A 21,709-nucleotide genomic window follows, 5' to 3' on the forward strand; every position below is an offset into this window, starting at 1 on the left:
TCCTGAGCTCTGTCTAAAGTGATAGGTGCCCTCAGCTGGATTCCCTCCTCTCCACCTGATCTGGGAAACCCCCAGATCCTCCAAGAAGTGTCACATAGTCCTCAGGGAAATTAAGGCCCAACCCTTTCTTGATAAGAAACTCTTCAGTATGCACCTGGGATTCCTGGAAATACCCTCCGTGCTAATGAGATGTCTTGGTGATTTGGCTTTCAACCAATGACCTTTTTTCTTTTCTTTTCTTTTTTTTTTTTTAATAGCTGAATAGCATTCCATTGTGTAAATGTACTACAGTTATTTTATCTGCTCTTCAGTTGAGGGACATCTAGGTTGTTTCCAGATTCTGGCTATTACAAATAAGGCTGCTATGAGCATAGCTGAACAAATATCCTGTTGTATGGTAAAGCATCTTTCGAGTTATGCCTAGGAGTGGTATAGCTGGGTTTCAGGTAGAACTATTCCCAATTTCCTGAGAAAGTACCAATTGATTTCCAAAGTGGTTGTACAAGTTTGCACTCCCACCAGCTATGGAGGAGTGTTCCCCTTTCTCCACATCCTTGCCAGCATGTGCTGTCATTTAAGATTTTTATCTTAGCCATTCTGACTGGTATAAGATAGAATCTCAGAGTCATTTTGATTTGCATTTTCCTGATGACTAAAGACATGGAGCATTTCTTTAAGTGGTTCTCATGCCATTTGGTATTCCTCTGTTGAGAATTCTCTGTTTAGCTCTGTATCCCATTTTTAAGTTGGGTTATTTGGTTTGGTGGTATTTAATTTCTTGAGTTCTTTATATATTTTGGATATTAGTCTTTGGTCAGATGCATGGTTGGTGAAGATCTTTTCCCAGTCTGTAGGCTGTCCCTGTTTGGTTGACAGTGTCCTTTGCCTTACAGAAACTCTTCAGTTTCACGAGGTCCCATTTATTAATTGCTGACCTTACAGCCTGTCCTACTGGTGTTCTGTTCAGGAAGCTGTCTCTGTGCCAAAGAGTTCGAGACTTTTCCCCACTTTTCTTCTAGCAGATTTAGTTTTATGTTGAAGTCTTTAATCTACTTGGACTTGGGTGATAAATAAGGGTCTATTCGCATTTTCTACATGTAGCCATCCAGTTAGACCAGCACCATTTCTTGAAGATGCTTTTTTCCATTGTATAGTTTTGGCTTCTTTGTCAAAAATCAAGTGTCCATAGGCGTGTGGATTTATTTCTGGGTCTTCGATTTGATTCCATTGATCAACCAGCCTATCTCTATGCCAGTACCATGCCATTTGTATTACTGTTGCTCTACAGTACAGCTTGAGATCTGGGATAGATTCTTCTGGAAGATCTTTTATTGTACAGGATCGTTTAGCTATTCTGCATTTTTCGTTTTCCATATGAAGATGAGAACTGCTCTTTCAAGGTCTGTAACGAATTGCGCAGGTATTTTGATAGGGTCTGCACTGAAGTGGTAGATTGCTTTTGGTAAGGTGGCCATTTTCACTATGTTGATCCTGCTGATCCATGAGCATGGGACATCTTTCTATCTTCTGGTACCTTCTTCAATTTCCTTCTTTAGAGACCTGAAGTTTTTTTTTTTTCTTTTCATACAAGTCTTTCACTTGCTTGGTTAGAGTCACACCAAGATACTTTATATTATTTATGGCTATTGTGAAGGGTGTAGTTTCCCTAATTTCTTTCTCAGCCCATCTGTTATTTGAATACAGGAGGGCTAGTGATTTATTTGAAATAATCTTGTATCCAGCCACCTTGCTGAAGGTGTTTATCAGCTGTAGAAGGTCTCTGGTGGAATTTGGGGGGTAAATTATGTATATTGTCATATAATATGCAAATAGTGATACTTTGACTTCTTCCTTTCCAATGTGGATCCCCTTGATCTCCTTTTGTTGTCTTATTGCTCTATCTAGAACTTTAAGTACTATATTGAATAGATATGGAGAGAGTGGGCAACTTTGCCTAGTTCCTGATTTTAGTGGAATTTCCTTGAGTTTCTCTCCATTTAGTTTGATGTTGGCTTTTGACTTGTTGTATATAACCATTATTATGCTTAGGTATGTGCCTAGTATCCCTGATCTCTCCAAGACTTTAAACATGAATAGATGTTGGATTTGTCAAATACTTCTTCAGCATCTAAGGAGATGATCATGTGGGTTTTCTTCTTTCAGTTTATTTGTTTATATGATAGGTTACATTGATGGATTTCTGTATATTGAATCACCCCTTTGTGAGGTTTAGGTATCAAGGTGACTGTGGACCTTTGTCATATCTCTAGCCTTACCTGGAGTTCTTCCTCCCTGATGCCCCCATGGGATTATTAAGTACTGTGTTCTCCTTCTTATGGTAGGACTGTGCTGCTGAATGTAAATGAAGTATCCACTGCACTTCTATTGTCAGTGAATCAAACACATTTGCCCTCAAATCCCCTCCCACTGCCCAAGGGTTATGAGTCCCTATTTCACATGAATTAAAGGGAGCTGCCACCATCTACTTTACCAAAGTGTCTAAGACTTGTCATTATTCTGGGGAAGGAAGAGCTCTCCTCCTCCCTGCTGGGCCCCTGGGCTTGGCTGCTGGCCACTGGTCACCACTAAAGCGAGGGCTTGCCTGGCAGGACCTGTGTTCCTCATCCTCTGCTGTTAGCATGGAGGTTTAGCTAAAGGGCTGTAACACTGAGGTATCATCACTGGCTCTGGAATTCCCAAGAGAGCTAAATGTAACACAGTGGAACACTCTTTTCCACACACCCTGTAAGACCAGCAGTCTGTGCACGAACCTCAAACCTTGCTCTAGCCATTCCTGAGGAAAATGGAACCTGAAACTCTCGGGTTCCATCTGTTCTCCCCTGGAAACCAGCAATGCTTGGACTGTCCCAAGTGAGAAATGCACACTTCCAATGCAGTGTCCTGCCGTAGTAGGGAACACGGATGGACATGTGTGCATACCACACAAGTGTGTGCCAAACAAATATATCTTTAGCTTTACAGGACTCACAAGGTAAACATAACACTCCTACATTTACTCAGCACTGTATAGTAAGTGTACTGTACATAAGGCACAACAAAATAAATAAAGTCACTGACTGACGGTAATGAGGATACAATCAGTAGAAAGCATTCCCTCTATCTGACCACTGCCACGCTTGTTTTTTAAGTGAAGCTTGCAAAGATGAATAAAAAATTTATCTTCCATTGATGAAGTATAGCTACCAGTGAGATCCACAGAAGGACAAGTACAGATGATTTTTTAAAGTATCTCATGTGATATGCTCCAAAATGGGGAAGTGAAAGGTTACCAAAACTATAAGCTTTATATTTAAAAAAAAAAAAAAATCAATACCAACAAAACCCTCCCAATCAGAATAGCTAAATAAAAAATACTAAGAATGCCAGATACTCTTAAAGATGAAGGCAACACGGTTAGTTTAATGTTGCTGGTAGGACTATAAAATTGGATGGCCAACTATGTTATATAAAACTATAAAATGAAACATTACTCATCAGGTGTAAAATCCAGCACTGTCCTTGTCGGTATTTATCCAGAGAATCCAAATTTGTATTACACAAATGTTCATAACACCACAATCTGGAGTCAGCTGAGAAATCCTCCTGTATGTGCATAGACCATCACTAGGCCCAGCCATCTTATGGAGAAATGCACTTGATGAAGAAAAGCTAGAAGCTATGTATGCATGCATGCAACATCTATTTAACGTCTTTGAAATGAGAAACAGGGAGCGTATTAATGGGCTGGAGATGGAAGATTTCTTCTGTTTGGTACTCGCCGTGGCGGTATAACCACGAGCACACATATGTGACAAAATGCACAGAACTAACTCCCATCTCCAAAGAGTGCAGGTAAGACTTTTACAAATAAGAAGAGAACCCACGGCTGCTGGCATGGTTCAGTAAGTAAAAGTGCTTGCCACACGGACCTGACTACCCAAGTGTGGTCCCAGAATCTATTGCATCGAAGGAGAGAATAGACTCCTCATAGTTGTTCCCTGGTTCTCATGCATGTGCTCTGGTGTTCTTTGCCTGTCTCTCTCATACACTTACAGTAAATTCAATTCAATTAAAAAATGAACAACAACAAAGTCAGCCCCTTCCCTGACACCAAGGGCATTAAATACTTTACCGAACACAATTATAGCATTTACTATTATAAGTCACTGTAGGCTCTATGTTGGAAAATAATATCACTACTGTTTTTACCACAAATATCTCCCAACACAACTCAAGAATAAGCATTTTTTTGGTTAGTATATTCTTACCACCATTTTGAGTAGACAGAAGCTGCACACTGGTGGTACTGACTTTCAACCAGGTGTGCTAGCTGAAAAAAGTTTTCTGGGTCATACCTCTCAGAAGCCATGTGAGTGACTTAGGCTAAGGTCAGGCAGGACAAGGACACACAATCTGAGATGGGACACAGCAGATTCAGTGCAGTGGCTGCAGTCCTAGGTTTGGTTTAAACAGGCCACTGACAAGTATGAACAGGAGTTCTATAATTTAAAAACCTGACTAAAAGCTTACTTCCTCTGTATTATGCCATATTGGTATACGCTGTTTCATCTTTATATCTTTCCTCTTCATTTCCATGCTAGTCTTGAAAAGATAGGAAAGGGTTGGAGTTGAAGGCCCAGACGTTAGGAGTGTGTGTTACCTTTTCAGAATTCTACTCCTAGCACTCAAACCCAGCAGTTCGTATGCTGGGTGCCTGTAAGCACTATAGGAAATCTGATACTGTCTTCCCATCACTATGAGCACAGTGAGTGTGCGCCTGGCCTACAAAGTGAGTCTAGGACAGCCAGGGCTACACAGAGAAACCCTGTCTTAGGGGAAAAAAAGAAAAGAAAAGAAGAGAAATAAAGGAAAGAAATAACATGCTAATAACAATGATAGTTTACTTAATTTCTGGGTATATATGCCTATTTTGACAGCTAGGTTCTTTCCAGTTAAAAGCTGACAGATATTTTACTGCTCATGAAGCAAACAAAATATTAGTTGCATTGAAAAATTACCCATAGTAATGTCTCCCACTAGAGTGAATGATTGAGAATAATGCATCTGTGACTGTGGCCTTGGGAAGTGAATCTACAGCCTACTTAGATGTTTTAGTTTTTCCGCCAAGTTCCTTCCCTACTTCTGAATAGTCAATCATGTTGAACAAGAGAGAATGTTCGCTGACATCCTGTGGACAGCGTGCTTCATGGTTCCAACTTAAAGTAAACGCCACATACAAACTAATCATATGGGGAGGAGACTCAGAACACATTGACCACTTTTGCAAATCTTGAAATTATTTAGCTCTGATAACCTGCGGTTAATCCTGGGAACCCACATGGTGGAACAAGATAAGCAACTCCTATAAGCTGTCCTCTGACCCTCACACAGCCACCATGGCACACGCACACCTCATCCCAACAAATAATTAATAAAAGCAGAACTACATATGTACTATAACTACTGAAGGATTAGACTGTCAGCTCTGGGGTCGCATTATTTTATGCACAATCTGAGCCATGAACACAAACAGAACACAAGTGAAATGCTGAATAATGCTGTTTTTATTTTGAGTTCTGCCAGACCTAGCTCCTGCCTGAGTGCCATGTGTTAGCCCTCAAATTGCAGGAAGCCAAACCTCACCATTTGTTTGAAAGAGATGAGATGAATCAGTAGGGTAAATCACTATAGGATCCATCATGATTATAACAAATATATTTCATGTTATATAATAAAAATGTTGCAAGAAAGTATTTCCTGGCCTCACCTCCATTTCTCTAAAAATAGTCAAATCCAGAAGGCTTAACTCATATGTTCCATTTGGGTGGTGGGAGGGGGGATGTGTGTACAGACTTCTCTTTCACATCTGTGACTCCTGCAAAAATATCTGGCAGTACATTCAGTTCTGTGTTTAAAACTCACAGGGCCAATTCTAAAATAATGTTATAAATGCTCATGGTTATCACCGCCTAACTAATCTAAAATGGTAGGTGTTTCGGCTCCTCAGACCCTCGCAGAGAAATGGCTGCATTCTAAATGCCGCTCTGCTGAGAAGGCCATAGTTTGTCATGAAATTCAAATCTGAATTCCGTTATACCTGATACCTGTGTAGCTTAAAAATATCTTTCATGTAATAAATCCACAACGATCAGGAGATAAGATTTCTGAGGACTGTAAAGACAAGGTTCTTATTTCCATAATGTGGATCTCCCTTAAGACCTAAGGGCAGAGAGAATACACAGCCTTACTTAAACCAAACTTAGAAAGCTTTGGACAGTTGCAGATACTGCCTCAGCTTTGTTAGCAAACCCAGGACAGGATAGAAGACTTTCACATCGGAACAACCCCACTGCCTATGGGACCTTTGGGACTGGCCATAAATGTGGGTGCAGCTCAGCCTCTTCACCACTGACTCCTCCCTCTGGACCCCTTTCCCTTGGAGTGCCTAGGATGCTGGCTCCCTTTCTCTTCTTCTTCTTCCCAGGGATGCAGGACTTGCACTTTCTGAATCAGGAAGCAGATGTGATTTACAGACCCTGAGAACAAGGAGCAGGAAAGGACCTGTCGCAAAGGCATGCTCAGAAAGGTAGGGCTGCAGGCTGTGCTACTTGTTGAGTAGGAAATTCACTTCTTCTCTGCATCTACAACATTTCTGAGTGTGGCAGCCACGGTGGGTGATGGGTAACTAAGAGAAGCTACTGTCTGGTGGACAGCTGATGATTAATACTCAAGCAAAATGAAGTCACTGGAGTGCTGCATATGGACGTTTACTACAAAGCAATGTGTAATATGAGAACCTTGAATCTGAGAGCAATAAGCAACCCAGTGTTACCTGCTTGTGTCAAGATTCGAGCCCATACTTACACTTTCCATCACTGTTTTGATGTACAATGTGTGAGGTTAGAGCTGTACCGACAACAAAAGTTGAAAATTCACTTTCCAGAAGCTGGCAAATTACATTGCGTGGACCAAATTCTCGCTACTACCATCTTTGTAGGTAAACTTCTATTGGCTCACAGCAGTGGCCATCTCTTTGTGTGTTATGTCTATGGCTGCATTAGATGAATGCTGGCTATAGAGAAATGGCATGGTTTGCCAAGTCGAAGTACTGTGTTTGCCCATGTTATATATGAAAAACAGAAATCAAGACCTAGTATAGTCCAGCCAATTCATCTTTCTACCTCATTAACTTTGAACTACCTTGCTGGGGTGATGATGGTAATAGCCAAGGACTCACTTCCACCCTAACATAGGAATTACTAAATTCTTTATACTGTTCGTGAATGGGAATAAAACATCAGAAAAGTAAAAAATTCCCTCACATGGCTGAACTGAACTGGCTGCATCTTTTTAGCTGAATTAGAAATCGTTGGTAAGTTATTCTCTATGCCCCAAATAATGACCCCTAGTTGTGTTTGGAATAAATATGACTTTCCCCATCTGATTTAAAACATTGAAAGGAGAAAAAAAAAATCCTTGGGAGCCAAGATCTAGCTCTGCTTGAATGCATCATCCAAGGATGAGAAGGAAGAGATCTATGTTTTAGTCTTCTACTTGTTTTTGTGGTATGGAGTGGAAAAGCATGCAGGGAGTATGAACTGGGACATTCGCAATCACATCACATGACCGCACAAGTGACTTTATGTAAACAGCACTAGTGGTATCATGAGTAATAAAACCTGTTTCCGTCAGAAGCCCTTTATCATGCGTAAGAGACCTGCACACTAATAGGCAGTCCCGGCTCCTGTTAACCAGCTACAGCTGGCTCATTGTTATAAAAAAGAACTAATGAAAACACAAATGCTAACTTCTCAACTTCTCCCACGTCAAGGCTGTACTAAGACAGCCCCTTCCAACTGTTCTCAGTGAATGAACTGGCTGGGTCTGGTTCCCTGAAGTTGTTTACTGAACAGTATGTGCAAGGAATTTGCCAAGCACTAGTGGTTGGGGGTGGAGTTTCACATGTTCTACTAATACACATTGCTTTTTTTTTCCTCCTGGAAGATCTCGGGTTTAGTTCTACAACAAACAGGAGTCAGAACAATTTCAAAGGCAAAGGGAGAGTACCCTCAGCAATCTGTTTTCCTCCTCCACTTTCCCAATCCCTTGTTCCCTTCTTTTCTTTCTTTCTTTCTTTCTTTCTTTCTTTCTTTCTTTCTTTCTTTCTTTCTTTCTTTCTTTCTAGAACTTGCTGTAGAGCACAGGATGATCTTGAACTTTTGCTCTTTTTGTCTCCACCTTCTGAGTGCTGGGATTACAGACACAGACCCAGTGCTCACTTTTCATATGCGTATTTGTATGTACACACGAACACATACAATATGCATGTGACTCTCCAGGACTCACCTTGTATTTTAAGATGGAGTCTCTAAGGCATGGGACTTTGCTGAGCAGGCTAGACTGGCTGACTAAGGAATCCCAGGGGTGTTCTTGTCTTCATCTCCCCACAGTGTTGGTAATATAGGGGCACCTCATGATGCCAGGAGTCTGTGAGGGTGCTGGGAATGGATCTCACGTTCTCATGCTTGTACAACACTAACCACTGAGCTAGCTCCCAGCTCGGGTGCTTTGCCTGAATGTACGTCCGAGCATCGTGGGTGCGCATGGTGCCACAGAGGCCAGGGAGGACATGAGATCCCACAGAACTGGAGTTACAGACAACTGAGAGAAGCAGTGTTCATGGAAACTGAACCTGGGTCCTTTGGAAGAGCAGCAAGAATTCTTAACCTTCGAGTCATCTCTGCAGCCCAGGTTGGCCTCAAATTTGTGGCTGCCCTGCTTTAGTCTGCGGAGTGCTGGGGTTACAGCCATGTGCCACAGATGGGGAGAGCCGTCCCTTAAGCTTACTGACAGCATCATTAAGTCAGAGACAGGGCAATGCCTTGGCACACAGTCTGAACTTCGTATGCTGTCGCTTTGAGATAGGCACTAGCTATGTAGCCCAGGCTGTCCTTGACCTTTGGATCTTCTCAAGAGCTAAAATTGAAAACTATGCCAACCATGTCTGACTCTAAATTCTTAAAGCAAACAGTTTCTTGTTGGTTTATCTTCTAAGAGAAAGCATCTGATAAACAGATATTCACTGTCCTTACATGGTAACAGAAGTACAGATTTCTAACACTGAATTGGACTATGGAGATTTTCTACTAATTCTTCATATAATTAGTGGACTGTTGTGTGCTATGAGGATGCCCTACCCTGATATGTGCCACAAAGTTTGTTGATAGAAAAAACATGTAAGCTTTTTCTATTTCACCTTGTATTAGATGGTCGAGATTAAAATGAAGAGAACATATGGATATCACGGAGTTTAATCTGACTTTACCTCTTAAAATGCTTGAAATATCAACGTAAAATTTAGGGAGGTCCACTGCCATTTTGTATAAGTGATAAGTGTTATTCAGTGAGCTGTACGGATTTTCCCCTTGACACTGAAGGACCCATGCTCAAGCCTGGGCTTTTGACTTGCAATGTAGGTCTGACTTGAGAGTCACCTCTCCCCACATGACTCTAACCCCGATTCCATCCTTTGCTTCAACTTTCCAGCAGGGACCCTGTTTTCCCATTTACACCCATGTTATACACACACCTAGAGGGCTGGAGTGGGGGGCATAGTACTGAGAGAAAGACAGTGGTTAGCAGGAGTCTTCCTTTGCCTCAATCTGGCTTATTCTTTAAACCAGTCCTCTGAAGGCCTCTGTGATAGTCTGAATAAAAATGGTTCTCATAGGCCCATAGGGAGTGGCACTACTGGGAGGACTAGCCTTGTTGGGTGAAGTGTGCCTCACTCTCTTCTCGCGCTGTGGATCCTGTGAGCGCAGATGTAGACCTCTCAGCTTCTTCTCCAGCACCATGTCTGTCAGCATGCTGCCATACTTCCTGCTATGGCAACAGTGGACTGAACCTCTCAACTGCAAGCCAGCTCCAATTAAATATTTCCCTTTATAAGAGATGCTACAGTCATGGTGTCTCTTCACAGCAATAAAACCCTCCCCCTCTCTCGGGCAGGAGGCACAGCAGCTAAATGAATGTCCCACTGGAAATGGTAAATTTCTGACTTTAAGACAAATTGTTTTACGCCCTCTCCCAGGTCTGTCTTTATAGAAACAATTTTCAAGTTATGCATTGTCATTTGTAGACCCCACTTTTCTCCATTATTCACTAAGATCACTATCAAATATCAAATTTTCTTTGAAGAATCCTATTGCTTTCTGCATAATTTCATTTCTGGTGCTAAAACAGCTTGTCACACGCACAGCCAAGAGAAGAGCAGAATGAATGCCCTGCAGCCTCCTCTTCAGTTCACAGGGCCCAGACCCAGGGCAGCGTGCTGCTGCGGACAGGCCAACCTGACCTAGACAGTGCTCCAGCTGCCTTTGCTCAACCAGCTCTACACTGTGTCAAGGTGACAGTTAAAAGTGACCATCACACTTTTCCTTCCTCATGGTGTTCAATGGGCAGAGTGTATACCTCCTCCTTGCACTCCTGTCTTACCTGTAAAACATTCCTTTCCTCATACCTTCTATTGTCAATACTCTGGAAGATAAACCTTAAAGCCTTCTCCAATGCAATCTCACTCAATTGCCAATGCCCCTCTTTGATGGGTCCAGGGGAGACTGGGATGGGACACAGAATTCAACATTTGCTTTATCTCTTGGTCCACCGAGCTAATGGCTCAGGCAGCTGATCACGACAGACAACTGAAAGAAGACAGGGGGGAGGAAGCCCAGGGTTCCTTCTCTAGCACCTTGAGGCTGGCTGTACTGTGGCTAAGGAGGAAAACTTAAACTGACCACCTTTGTCCTGCAGCCAGGGCAGCAAAAGTGGTTTCTAGAAAAAAACCACAAGGGGTTGTGAAAAAGGCTCTTTGACCTGAGATTAGCTCCTGTGCAGGAGCAGGCCTCTGTGGAGGGCTCTGCAGCCTAAAGTCAACTTCGGCCTGTTTATCTTAGAAGGCTGATGGCAATACCCTGTGACTGTGACTCCTAATTCATATGTGAATCTACAGGGAAATACACAGGAGAGAGATAGAAAATAGACCACTCACACTTATTTTACAATGACACTGAAATTTCAGAGATAAAACATGACCTCACTGGGCATTCACTGTAGATCTGAAAACACTGTATGTTTGTCAAGTTAAAAGAGGCCTTACCATTCACCAGAATGTATCCCAAACAGAACTGAGAAGCATGAACCCAACAGAGGTGCATACACACCGAAAAGGCCCAGCCCTTTCCTTACTGAGATGGCCATGCCAGCACTGGGAAGATAGAGCCAACTAAGTAAGAACACCAACTTTAAAACAGACCTTAAAAACTTATGTAGCACTCCTCCACAGTCTGCTTCACTTCCTGCCTTGAGTTCCTTCCCTGCCTGACTTCCCTTCATGATAGACTGTAAGTTATGAGCTGAAATAAACCCTTTCATCCACACTTTGCTTTTGGTCATGGTCTTTATCACAGTAATAAAAACCAAACAAGGGCAGGGAGGTATGAAATTGGGATGGGGACTGAATATGGCCAAAATACATATGTATTAAATTACCAGAGAATTAAAAAATGACAATATAATTTAACAATAAGTAAAACATTCAAGTAGACAGACATGAAAGGAAGACAGAACAGCATGCAATGGTAGGTGGCCCAATGAGTGGTTAAGAGCATTTGCTGCTCTTTTCAAGGTCATCCTGGGCTACACAGTGAGTTCAAGGGCAGCCTGGACTACAGAGGATCCTGTTCTCTGTGCCCCTCCCCTCACACACACAACACACACATTCTCTCTCCCTCCCTCCCTCTCTCTCCCTCTCTCTCCCTCTCTCTCTCTCTCTCTCTTCTACTATTACTACTGTTACTACTACTACTTCCACAACTACTATCTTACTATAATAAGGCATATTGCTAAATATATCTCTAAGACAAGTATATTAATTAATATATAATTATATGCATGTGAAAATATATATCCATATACAGCATATGCATAAGAATTAGCATATTACTAACGAGTAAAGTACAATTCCCTTTCTATATGAGTAAGATTCATAAACCGCATTATCTTTTAAAAAAATTTTTTTTATTAATTTATTCTTGTTACATCTCAGTGGTTATCCTATCCCTTGTATCCTCCCATTCTTCCCTCCCTCCCATTTTCCCCTTATTCCCCTCCCCTATGACTGTTCCTGAGGGGGATTTCCTCCCCCCGTATATGCTCATAGGGTATCAAGTCTCTTCTTGGTAACCTGCAGTCCTTCCTCTGAGTGCCACCAGGTCTCCCCCTCCAGGGCACATGGTCAAATATGAGGCACCAGAATTCGTGTGAAAATCATACCCCATTCTCCACTCAACTGTGGAGAATGTTCTAACCATTGGCAAACCGCATTATCTTATGATCACAACAAACAAATCTAGAAAATATAGATGATTAGAACTTTATGTACCCAAGGCAACAGTGGCCCTGTTCTCAAATCCAAGGCCAAATACTCAAAAGTTCATTTTCCTACATAGTCCAATGAAGTATCACAGGGCGAGGCCATTCTCTTGCTACCTAAAACAGCATTAATCAGGATACAGGTTGTCCACCTCGATACTTGGGGACTTTATATTCCATTCCATTTTTCATTGTGTCCTGTGTGCAGCCATCAGAAAGAACTTCATCCATGCAAAGGAAATTATGTTCTTTAGTCTCAGCGCGTACAACTACATATGAGTAGCACATAAACTTTCAATTTAATTTCTGTTGCTTTGAGGGCTATTCAAAAGCACCAGAAAAATAACATTAAAAAAATCATGCCTAGTGCTCCAAGGAACTCTTCAGTCAATGAACAAAACAAAACAACAAGAAAAACAAACAAAATAAAACACATAACCAGGAAGTACCTAAATCTAAAGACATCCCTTCCATGGCTCCTTTGAGCAAAGTACTTTGGATCTTGGCGATGCCTTTGCTGATAGAGCTGCCTACCAGAGCAACCTTCAGTCACAGGAGGCTACTTAAAATAGTTATTGGGCTGGTGAGATGGCTTAGCAGGCAAAGTTATTGTCAAGTCTGAGTTCAATCCTCAGGACCAAGCTGATGGTGACAGAGAACTGACACTCGCAAGTTGTCCTCTGCCTTCCATACACATGCAGTAGCATGCACATACCCACAAGTAGACATGCATTCACAACATGAATAGATAAAGTAATAGAAATTTAAATTCTAGTTTCTTAGTTACACTAGCCACATTTCTAGTACACAATAACTAATGAATTGAATATGAAGACACACAATACTCATATCATCAAAGGACATTCTATTAGCATCACTAACTGTTTCAAACAGCAGTCTCTCAAAGTCACAGACTGTCAAATTGCCACTCAGGTTTTTAAGAATTGATACTGTACTGGTTAATTTAGGCATAATAACCTCATGTCACTGCTTTTCCACAATCCTAAAATATTTTTTAAATTTGTATCACTTTCTATAGTAATGAGCCAGTTAAAACAAAAGTAAATACAGGTAGGGCAGTTCCTGATGGTAGCTTGGTTGACATACCATGTTTTTTGTTTTGTTTATTTTTTAAATCTATTCACCAGTCTATGAAGATTTTCAGTAATTGAAATTAAGTAAAACCCAAGCACCTGGGTATACTTGTTAGGGATTGTTCTTAACTCATTTTAAAATTCGAAGACCCAACTTTAATCTGGATCTTTTGAGGTGGGAAGATATACATTTAATCCGAGCCACACCTTCTGCCGGCAGCTTACAAAAAGAACACGGAAGAAGCTTTTGCTATTTGCCTGCTTGGCCTCACTCTTGCTGGCAAGGTCATTTCTTCAGAGACATTACAGCCTACTTCTTCAGGATTCCAGCGTGTACTGAAGACCAATGAAACATCCAGCCCCATGGACCACTAGATTACTGAACTTTCCATTGTTAGACAGCCATGGTTTGAGTAGCTGGATCACAGTGTGCATGACACTCTAATAAATCCCATATTCATTCAGCCAGTTCTGTTCCTCTAGAGAACACTGACTTATACACATATATTCCAAATTTTCATATAAGAAAAAGATATACAAAACAGCTTCTGTATGCAGTTAACACCACCTAGAAATTCTTCTGAGCAGATCTTCCTTTCTTAGGAACCCTCTGTTACGGTCCCTCTTCCCATGCCTGTGTTGTCTACTCACCATGCTCCAGATGAATCTGCGTGCCCCACCAAGGGCCCTTGCTGGCTCCGGGCACCATCTCTCCTGAGAAGTGAGTAAACCCTCTGCACTACTACTCGGACACCGATGTCAGACCATGGGCCAGCTCGTTGGCTTTCCACAATGTCCAGAAGAGAATCCCTTAGGGGAGCACCCGCTGCAAGATGATGCTCTGCGTTGTCATGCCCATGGGTCCAGCCAGTGCCTGCAGTGGCTGAGCCACCACATACCATCTGTCCAAGACATGCAAAAGGAGCATTGAGTTTGGCTCAAAGTGTCATGCTGTTCAAATACTAGTGGCATCATGGGGTAACTGCCAAAGCACTAGCGGAGCACTCAAGAGGCAGACAACATGTAGCACTGGGACTTAGCCTGCTGAGAGCGGAAGTGGGTAATGGCAACACACAGACTTCCTCCTGCTCATAGTACCAAGGAGACAGTCCTGCTATTCATTATCTAAGGGGGTAGTTTCTGTTTCTGGTTTCTCCAGAAAGAATCAATACAGTTTAATTAAAATGAGTCATTTTATTAGGAGCTTGGATATATAATCTGGTAATTTATACCCTTTGCATACTCATGTGTTATCCCAGCAATTATATAATAGTATCAACGATCACAAACCAGTGAGACTTCTGAAAAATTTATCTTTAAGAATCTGTTCTTTAAAAAAAAAAAAAAAAAAAATCTGTTCTTAGCTGGGCATGGTGGTGCACACCTTTAATCCCAGCACTCGGGAGGCAGAGGCAGGTGGATCGCTGTGAGTTTGAGGCCAGCCTGGTCTACAAAGCGAGTCCTGGACAGCCAAGGCTACACAGAGAAACCTTGTCTCAAAAAAACAAAACAAACAAACAAGTCTGTTCTTTACATAATAATACTGATCCTCACAATGACCCTAACGATTCTTAGAGCTAAATCTGAAGCGCAGAGAAAGTGCCTAATGTGGCCTAGCATGAAGCTGCTGAGGCAGGATGTGAAACAGTGCACACGGACCCAACATCCTGTTTTATTTTTCTTTTGTGTCAGGGGTACCTGTGTGCATGCATGCATGCAGACACCTTCGGTCGGAGGGCAGAAGAGGACATTATATAGCCTGCAGCTGCAACTACAGTCAGTTCTGAGCCACCCATGCAGGTGCTGGGAACTTAACTTGGGAACTCTGGATTAGCAGTAAGAACAGTCTTAACGCTGAGCCCTCTCTGCAGCCCCCTGAAAATCTGTATTCTTCACCACTGTGCTACATGGTTACTGTTATCTACCACAGCATATGTCAATAGTTTTACAGAAACTGTTTAAAAGTGTACTTTTACAAATTTAAAATTTAAATTTAATGAGTCCCAGCCCCATGTGTGTGCTTGTGCATATTACATGGCAAGTGTGTGGAGGTCATAGGGGAGCTTTCATGCCCTCCCCAAATCATCCCTTCCAGATACTTCTTTTGATAGTCAAAGGGAGATGTGTGCTGTATGGCTTGAAGGAAGGTAAAAGTTTACCTACTTTCTCACTCCTCCTACCCTGGTATATTTTCATTTCATGTTCTGCTCTGTGGGGACTCTAGTCATCCACAGGACTGGAGGCCAGTGTACTGGAAACAGGTTCCCAGAGCTGAGAGTCTTCCTGCACATGTATCCTGCCCTCTGCCAGGGAATTACAGCGAAATTCTGAACTCATTCTGGAATAGCTCAGAGGCCCCATCCAAATTGCACTACATCAATCTCTATCATATAACCTCAAGCATAATTATAAAGCTCTAGTGCAAGGGGTATAGACATAATGTTTCCGTTTCCTGAGGAAAGTAAAATTCAATAAACAAAGGCTTAAAACTCAGTTTCAAAATGGAAATAGAGAAAATACTTTTTGAGTCCCAACTGTGCTAATTGTAACCCACTGGAACTGAAAGTACTGTCATGTTTTAATAAATTGAACTAAAGATAAAAACTGCATAATGGAAGGATGCGAAATCGAAATGAGACTATGACTAAATGGTACTTGAGTTTTCATATCTTTTGGCATAATGATGACAGCAGCATGCTTTAACATACACACTTGGGGACAGAAGATGAATATACTCCCTTATTCATAGGTCTTTCAAATACAGATATCAATATTATTACAAGGGTAAAAATCATGAACCAATGAGAATTTACCTGACTGCTGGATGAACTGTTTGTTATGTCCTTAATTCTAAACATCTGGGCTAAAGTTATATTTCTTCTTGGAAGAGATGTGTCCTGACTATATACTTCTTCATGCACTGTTTCTATTGGACTAGCCTTCTGACAAAAATAAGTATTCAGAATAAAAGAGCAACTTCCATTTGGGATAAAAAGTTTTTGCCTGAAAAAGAAAAAGAAATTTATCAGTTTATTTGCAACTTGAGTTTTCCTCATATTTTTGTTAAACAAGGAATGCGGTGGTTAAAATCAGGACAGTGCACTAAACTATAGCATTCTTAACAATGAACGGCTAACACCGGACCAAAGCATGGGACGACACCTGCCCAGGATACTGAATAAATGAGACCATATCAGTTTTGGAAGAGACAGCCAGCCCTAACAACTGACAGCTAGGATCATGCCAGACGGCAGATTCCATAGCCCATAGCAAGTATGACTCAATGACAGAATTTTACTTTCCCAGGGAATGCCTTATGCTAGGAATGAAGGTCATTTAAGCCCGCAGGCTTGGCCCTCTCAGGAAGAATTCAGATAAAAAGAATGAGCAAAGACTATGAATATCAAAGAAGCGCTCAAGCAATGAATTGGATATTATTTACAAATAAAACCCTTATGTATTTAAGCAGCTCTCATTGTTCAAAGAATATATTATTGAAGGATGAAGAACTTGGACCCTTGATACCAACTGGCCACAGTCACCAACATTACTGGTACTGAATCAGACAAACAAGATGAAAGCATACCAAACCAAATTCTGAAGTTCTTCGTGGTGCTCTAAGGTGATAAAACACTTTAATGTACATTCTTTAAATGTAAATGCGCTGTTAATAAGAAAAGCTGAAAATCTCAAGTTCTGGAAGGAGGAATTTGACACATATATTACCTTATTCCTCTTATTAAACTACACTGATAGGTGGAGAGAAGGTAGAATACCAACTAGGGAAAAAGGAAGGGGGGGGAGGGGAGGGAAAGGGGAGGGAAGGGTAGGGGAAGGGAAAGGAAGAGGGGGAGGGAGAAGGAGAGGGACAGGGATAGGGGGATGGAGAGAGAAAGGGAGAGGGAGGGAGAGGGAGAGGAGACAGACGTAAGGAATGATACAGTTATAAAAGCAGCAAGTACCCTTAACCACAGAGCCGTCTCTACAGGCCCTCATTTCTGGACTCTTACACAGTTTAGGAGCCCCTGTCTAGGGAATGGCACTATTCACAGTGGCCTCGAATTTTCTACATCCATTAACTACAACAATTTCCCACAGACACACCCATTGGCCAACCCAATGTTGACATTCTTTATTGAGAGTCTTCTCAGATGACTGTAAGTTGTGTCAAGTGACAAATCACACTATGACTAGCCCCAACAAAAGCCAACTTTCTCTAAATAAAGGACCAAAGAAAAGGCCACAGTAATAAAGCTAGAAAAATCTTATGATAATAAGTCTTTATTTGTACTTATATTGAAAAGCAATTGAACTACAAAAAGGAAACTCTTTTAACTTAATGACAGTTAAAGTAAATGCTAAGTAAATTAAGAATTTTCTCCACCTTTTTATTAAATATAGTGCCAAAATCCTAGTCCATAACACACGGCACACACTAGCATGAATATAAATGAATAAATAAATAATTCCCAAAGAATCTAAAGATAACCCCTAAATCTAGTGAGTTCATTAAAGTTTTAGAATGGAAGAAATAAAAATCAAATACATGTACATACATTTCAATAAATACATATTCACCAAAATTAAAACAAGTGTCATAAGCTGGACATGGTGATACATGCCTACAATTTTCCAAAACGGGGGGGGGGGGGGGGGGGGGAGGGAGGAGGAAGAAAGGAATCAGTTTAACATATTATGACTTGCCTGCTGAAGCTACAAAACACTCATGAAATCTTTGGAACAAGAAAGCCTGAAAAAACTCAATTGTCCCCTAGTAAAGAACCCTAATCTTAATACAGATATTTATATCAATTCCCATTGAAATCACAGCATTTTTTGGCTCTGTGTGTGTGTATTTGTGTTTGCATTTTAAAGTAAAAATTAAAATAAAATATGCCAGGTGTGGTGGTTTGTAACAGCAATCCCAGGACTCAGGAGGCTGAAGCTGCCTCAAGTTCTAGAAGAGCCTATCTTAACCACCAGGACCACCAAATGCACAAAGTAAACACACAAACAACAACAATGTACAAAGTAAGAAAAATTTATACAGGAAGACAAAGGAACTAGGATATTTGGAAAAGAATAGAATGAATAAAACCATTTGTGCACACAGGTAGAGGAGTATGATTAATGCAATGTATGTGGCTGTACAGGTGTACTTAACGTAGATTTATGTGTACAATCGTAATAAACTACAAAAAGCATATAAGTGAAAAGTCATCTAAATCCATTTGATTCAACTCATTCCCTTTTTAATGAAGATTTTGATATAGCTATTGAGTGGAATGTGAAAACACTCTACCAGAAACCATACCACACTTGCCTAGGATCCTGAGAGGCAACAGCAACAAAAGAATGAAACACCTAATTCAAAAGCCTAAGACCAGATATCAACAGGAAGAACACGTTAAACTCCTGAATTCTAGGCTCCAGAACAAAGAACACAAATATAAGCAGCCAAGATAACACCCATGTACTATAACCTATCACAGCAGTCGTGAAGAAAGTATGAATATCTTCAAGGACCTTAATGGGGATAAGAATAAACTCTTCCATGAAGGCTGTGAAATCACAAACAGTTGAATGAAATAATGAAAACACTTCAAGACATGAAAGTAAAAATAGAATCACTAAAGAAAACCCAAACTGAAATAAAACTGGAAATGAAAATTTTAGGATGTCAAACAAAAACCTCAGAGGTCAGACTCACCAAAAGATTACAAGAAGAGAGAAACTCAGGTGTTACAGACAATTCTAAATACTGACGAACCAAAATACAGGGTGTCTTGGACATGAGGACAAGTCGTAGAGGCTTTGGTTAACAAAGTGCCAGAGACCTCCAACAGTCCAATGTGCTCCAACAGAACAGCTGTTGAGGTTTTGCTTGACAAAGTTCCAAAGATCTCCAGCTAATCACCGCTACCCTTAAATATTATGTATGGTCCAAGTGTAGTTTTGCCTAAAAACTACTGTGAAATCTACTTTTTCTCCTAAAGCTGCCTTTTTCTCTATTTCTCACCCCTAATGAAATTCACACTGACAAACTTTTGCCACAGATGCCAAAGAAAGCATCTGGCCAATAGCTTGAGACAATGAGAGAGTCTTGACTCTGACCATTATGCTCAGCCAAGCAGAACCTGATAGAAAAGAAAGTTAGGAGTTTGACAGAACAGTACCCGGTTAGATGTTGTTAGTTCTAGAAAAGTAAAACTTATTTCTTTAGATTCTGCTTTGAAAGAAGTAGAAGATGGGCTTGGAATGTCATGCTTTACAGATATTTTTTCAATAGAAGACCTCCTTGGTAGTTAGCCTAGGCTTGGATAAAGACGGCTATAATATATGTTGGTATGGGACTGGAAGTAAGTGTAGTGTTTCTGTGTTAAAAACATTTAGTCTCAAGCTATGACAATCATGTAAAAACAATGGATTTAGCCAGGAAAAATTTACGATTACACAATAACACAATAACACAATTTTTTACTGACTTTAAAAGATCAATTCTCAACTCAGAATAGCTAAAACAATCCTGTACAATAACAGATCTTCTAGAGGAATACCAATCCGGGATCTCAAGCTGTACTATAGAGCAACAGTAATAAAAACAACATGGTACATCCTGCATCCTTCATGTCCCAGCACCAAGTGCTGAAGTTGCTGTTCCTCATCAGAAGAGAACAGCTCCCAGGGCAACTTTGACGAAAACTTCCAATCCCAATTGGTTGAATGTTAAAAAAAATACCCACTGGTGTTGATGGTCCTTTACCTTCAGGGACAGTAGGAATAATCTTGGGAAGAAGTAGATTAACTTCTCAAGGTTTTATTGTACATACTGGTATTATAAATGGGGAGTGTAAGGAAGAAATTAAAATCATGGCACATAAAGAAGGAGAGGAAAACTAATGTAGGGTATAGAATTGCTCAGCTGTTACTGTTTCCTTACAGCAAGGGCAGAGCCGCTTCAGTAGAAAGAAGAGGTGCATTTGGGAGTACATGAGTTCTGGCAAACAATGGCTAATGATCAGAGACCTAAATTAATGGTACAAATGAATGGTGTTGAAATAGAAGGTTTGGTGGATACAGAAGCAGATGCCATGATTGGCCACTTCAGAAGGTTTATACACAATTCATAGGAATTGGTAAATTATCTCAAATAAGATAAAGTATATGGTGGATTAAGTGTGTGGGACCAGAAGGGCAAACATGGAAACTGAGACCCTATGTGACTGACATACCCATACATTTTTGGAGAAGGAATCTTTTACAACAATGGGGTACTCAAATTAATATTCCCGCAATCACAGAGGCAGACAATGATGAAATTAGGGGTGAAATGCGAGATGCTTTGGGGAAGGTATTGATATGAGGAATCAAGAACAATCACAAGCTGTATTGAGTTTCCAAATTTATAATGGGGTCCACTGCTGGCATACCAACAGCCTTGCCCCTAAATAGATATCAAACAGACCTGTGTGGTGAGAGCAGTGGCCCATAACGAAAGAAAAACTGCAGGCACCTCAACAACTGGTCCAAGAGCAGCTGGAGGCTCGCCATATAGAAGAGTCTAAAGCCCATGGAGTTCCCGTGTTTCTTGTAAAAAAGAAATCAGGAAAATGGAGGGTGGTAACAGATTTAAGAGCAGTGAATAGAGTAACTCAACCAATGGGTCCTTTACAGCCTGGGATTCCTTTACCTTCTTTGTTACCTAGGTCATGCCCTATAATAGTAATTGAAGTAAACGATTGTTTTTTTCGCAATACCCTTGAATGAGTAGGATAGGGAAAGATTTGCTTTCTCAGTACCTACTCTGAACAGTAGAGGTCCAATAAAAAGATACCATTGGAAGGTACTTCCACAGGGAATGTGGAATAGTCAAAACTTACGTCAATACTTTGTGCGACAACTGTTAGAAAGAATTCATAGCCAATGTCCTCAATCTATTGTTTACCATTACATGGATGATATTTTGTTGGCTGACTTTGATGCAGATACTTTAGTGAAAATGTTTAAGGAAACACAAAGAATTCTGCCATGCTGCGGGTTACAGATTGCTCCAGAAAAAACACAAAGAGGAGATTCAATTACCTATTTGGGCTATAAAATAACTCAACAAAAAATTCAATCACAAAAGATACAGATCGGTAGAGACTAGTTGCAAGCTCTTAATGATTCTCAAAAGTTAATGGGAG

General features: G+C 40.8%; 1 protein-coding gene across 1 annotated transcript in view; it reads right to left on the reverse strand.

The window, feature by feature from the left end:
* Window positions 1-21,709, reverse strand: part of Spidr (scaffold protein involved in DNA repair) — a 333,822-nt gene that overhangs the window by 162,359 nt on the left and 149,754 nt on the right. Inside the window, exons 9-10 of the mRNA XM_051150592.1 lie at window positions 16,337-16,526; window positions 14,175-14,425 (exon numbers count right to left, since the gene is read on the reverse strand). Of these exons, the coding sequence (XP_051006549.1) occupies window positions 14,175-14,425; window positions 16,337-16,526 (441 nt within the window). The remainder of the gene's footprint in view (window positions 1-14,174; window positions 14,426-16,336; window positions 16,527-21,709) is intronic.

Source organism: Acomys russatus, chromosome 8 (assembly GCF_903995435.1).
Source record: "Acomys russatus chromosome 8, mAcoRus1.1, whole genome shotgun sequence".
Classification (NCBI taxonomy): Eukaryota; Metazoa; Chordata; class Mammalia; order Rodentia; family Muridae; genus Acomys; species Acomys russatus.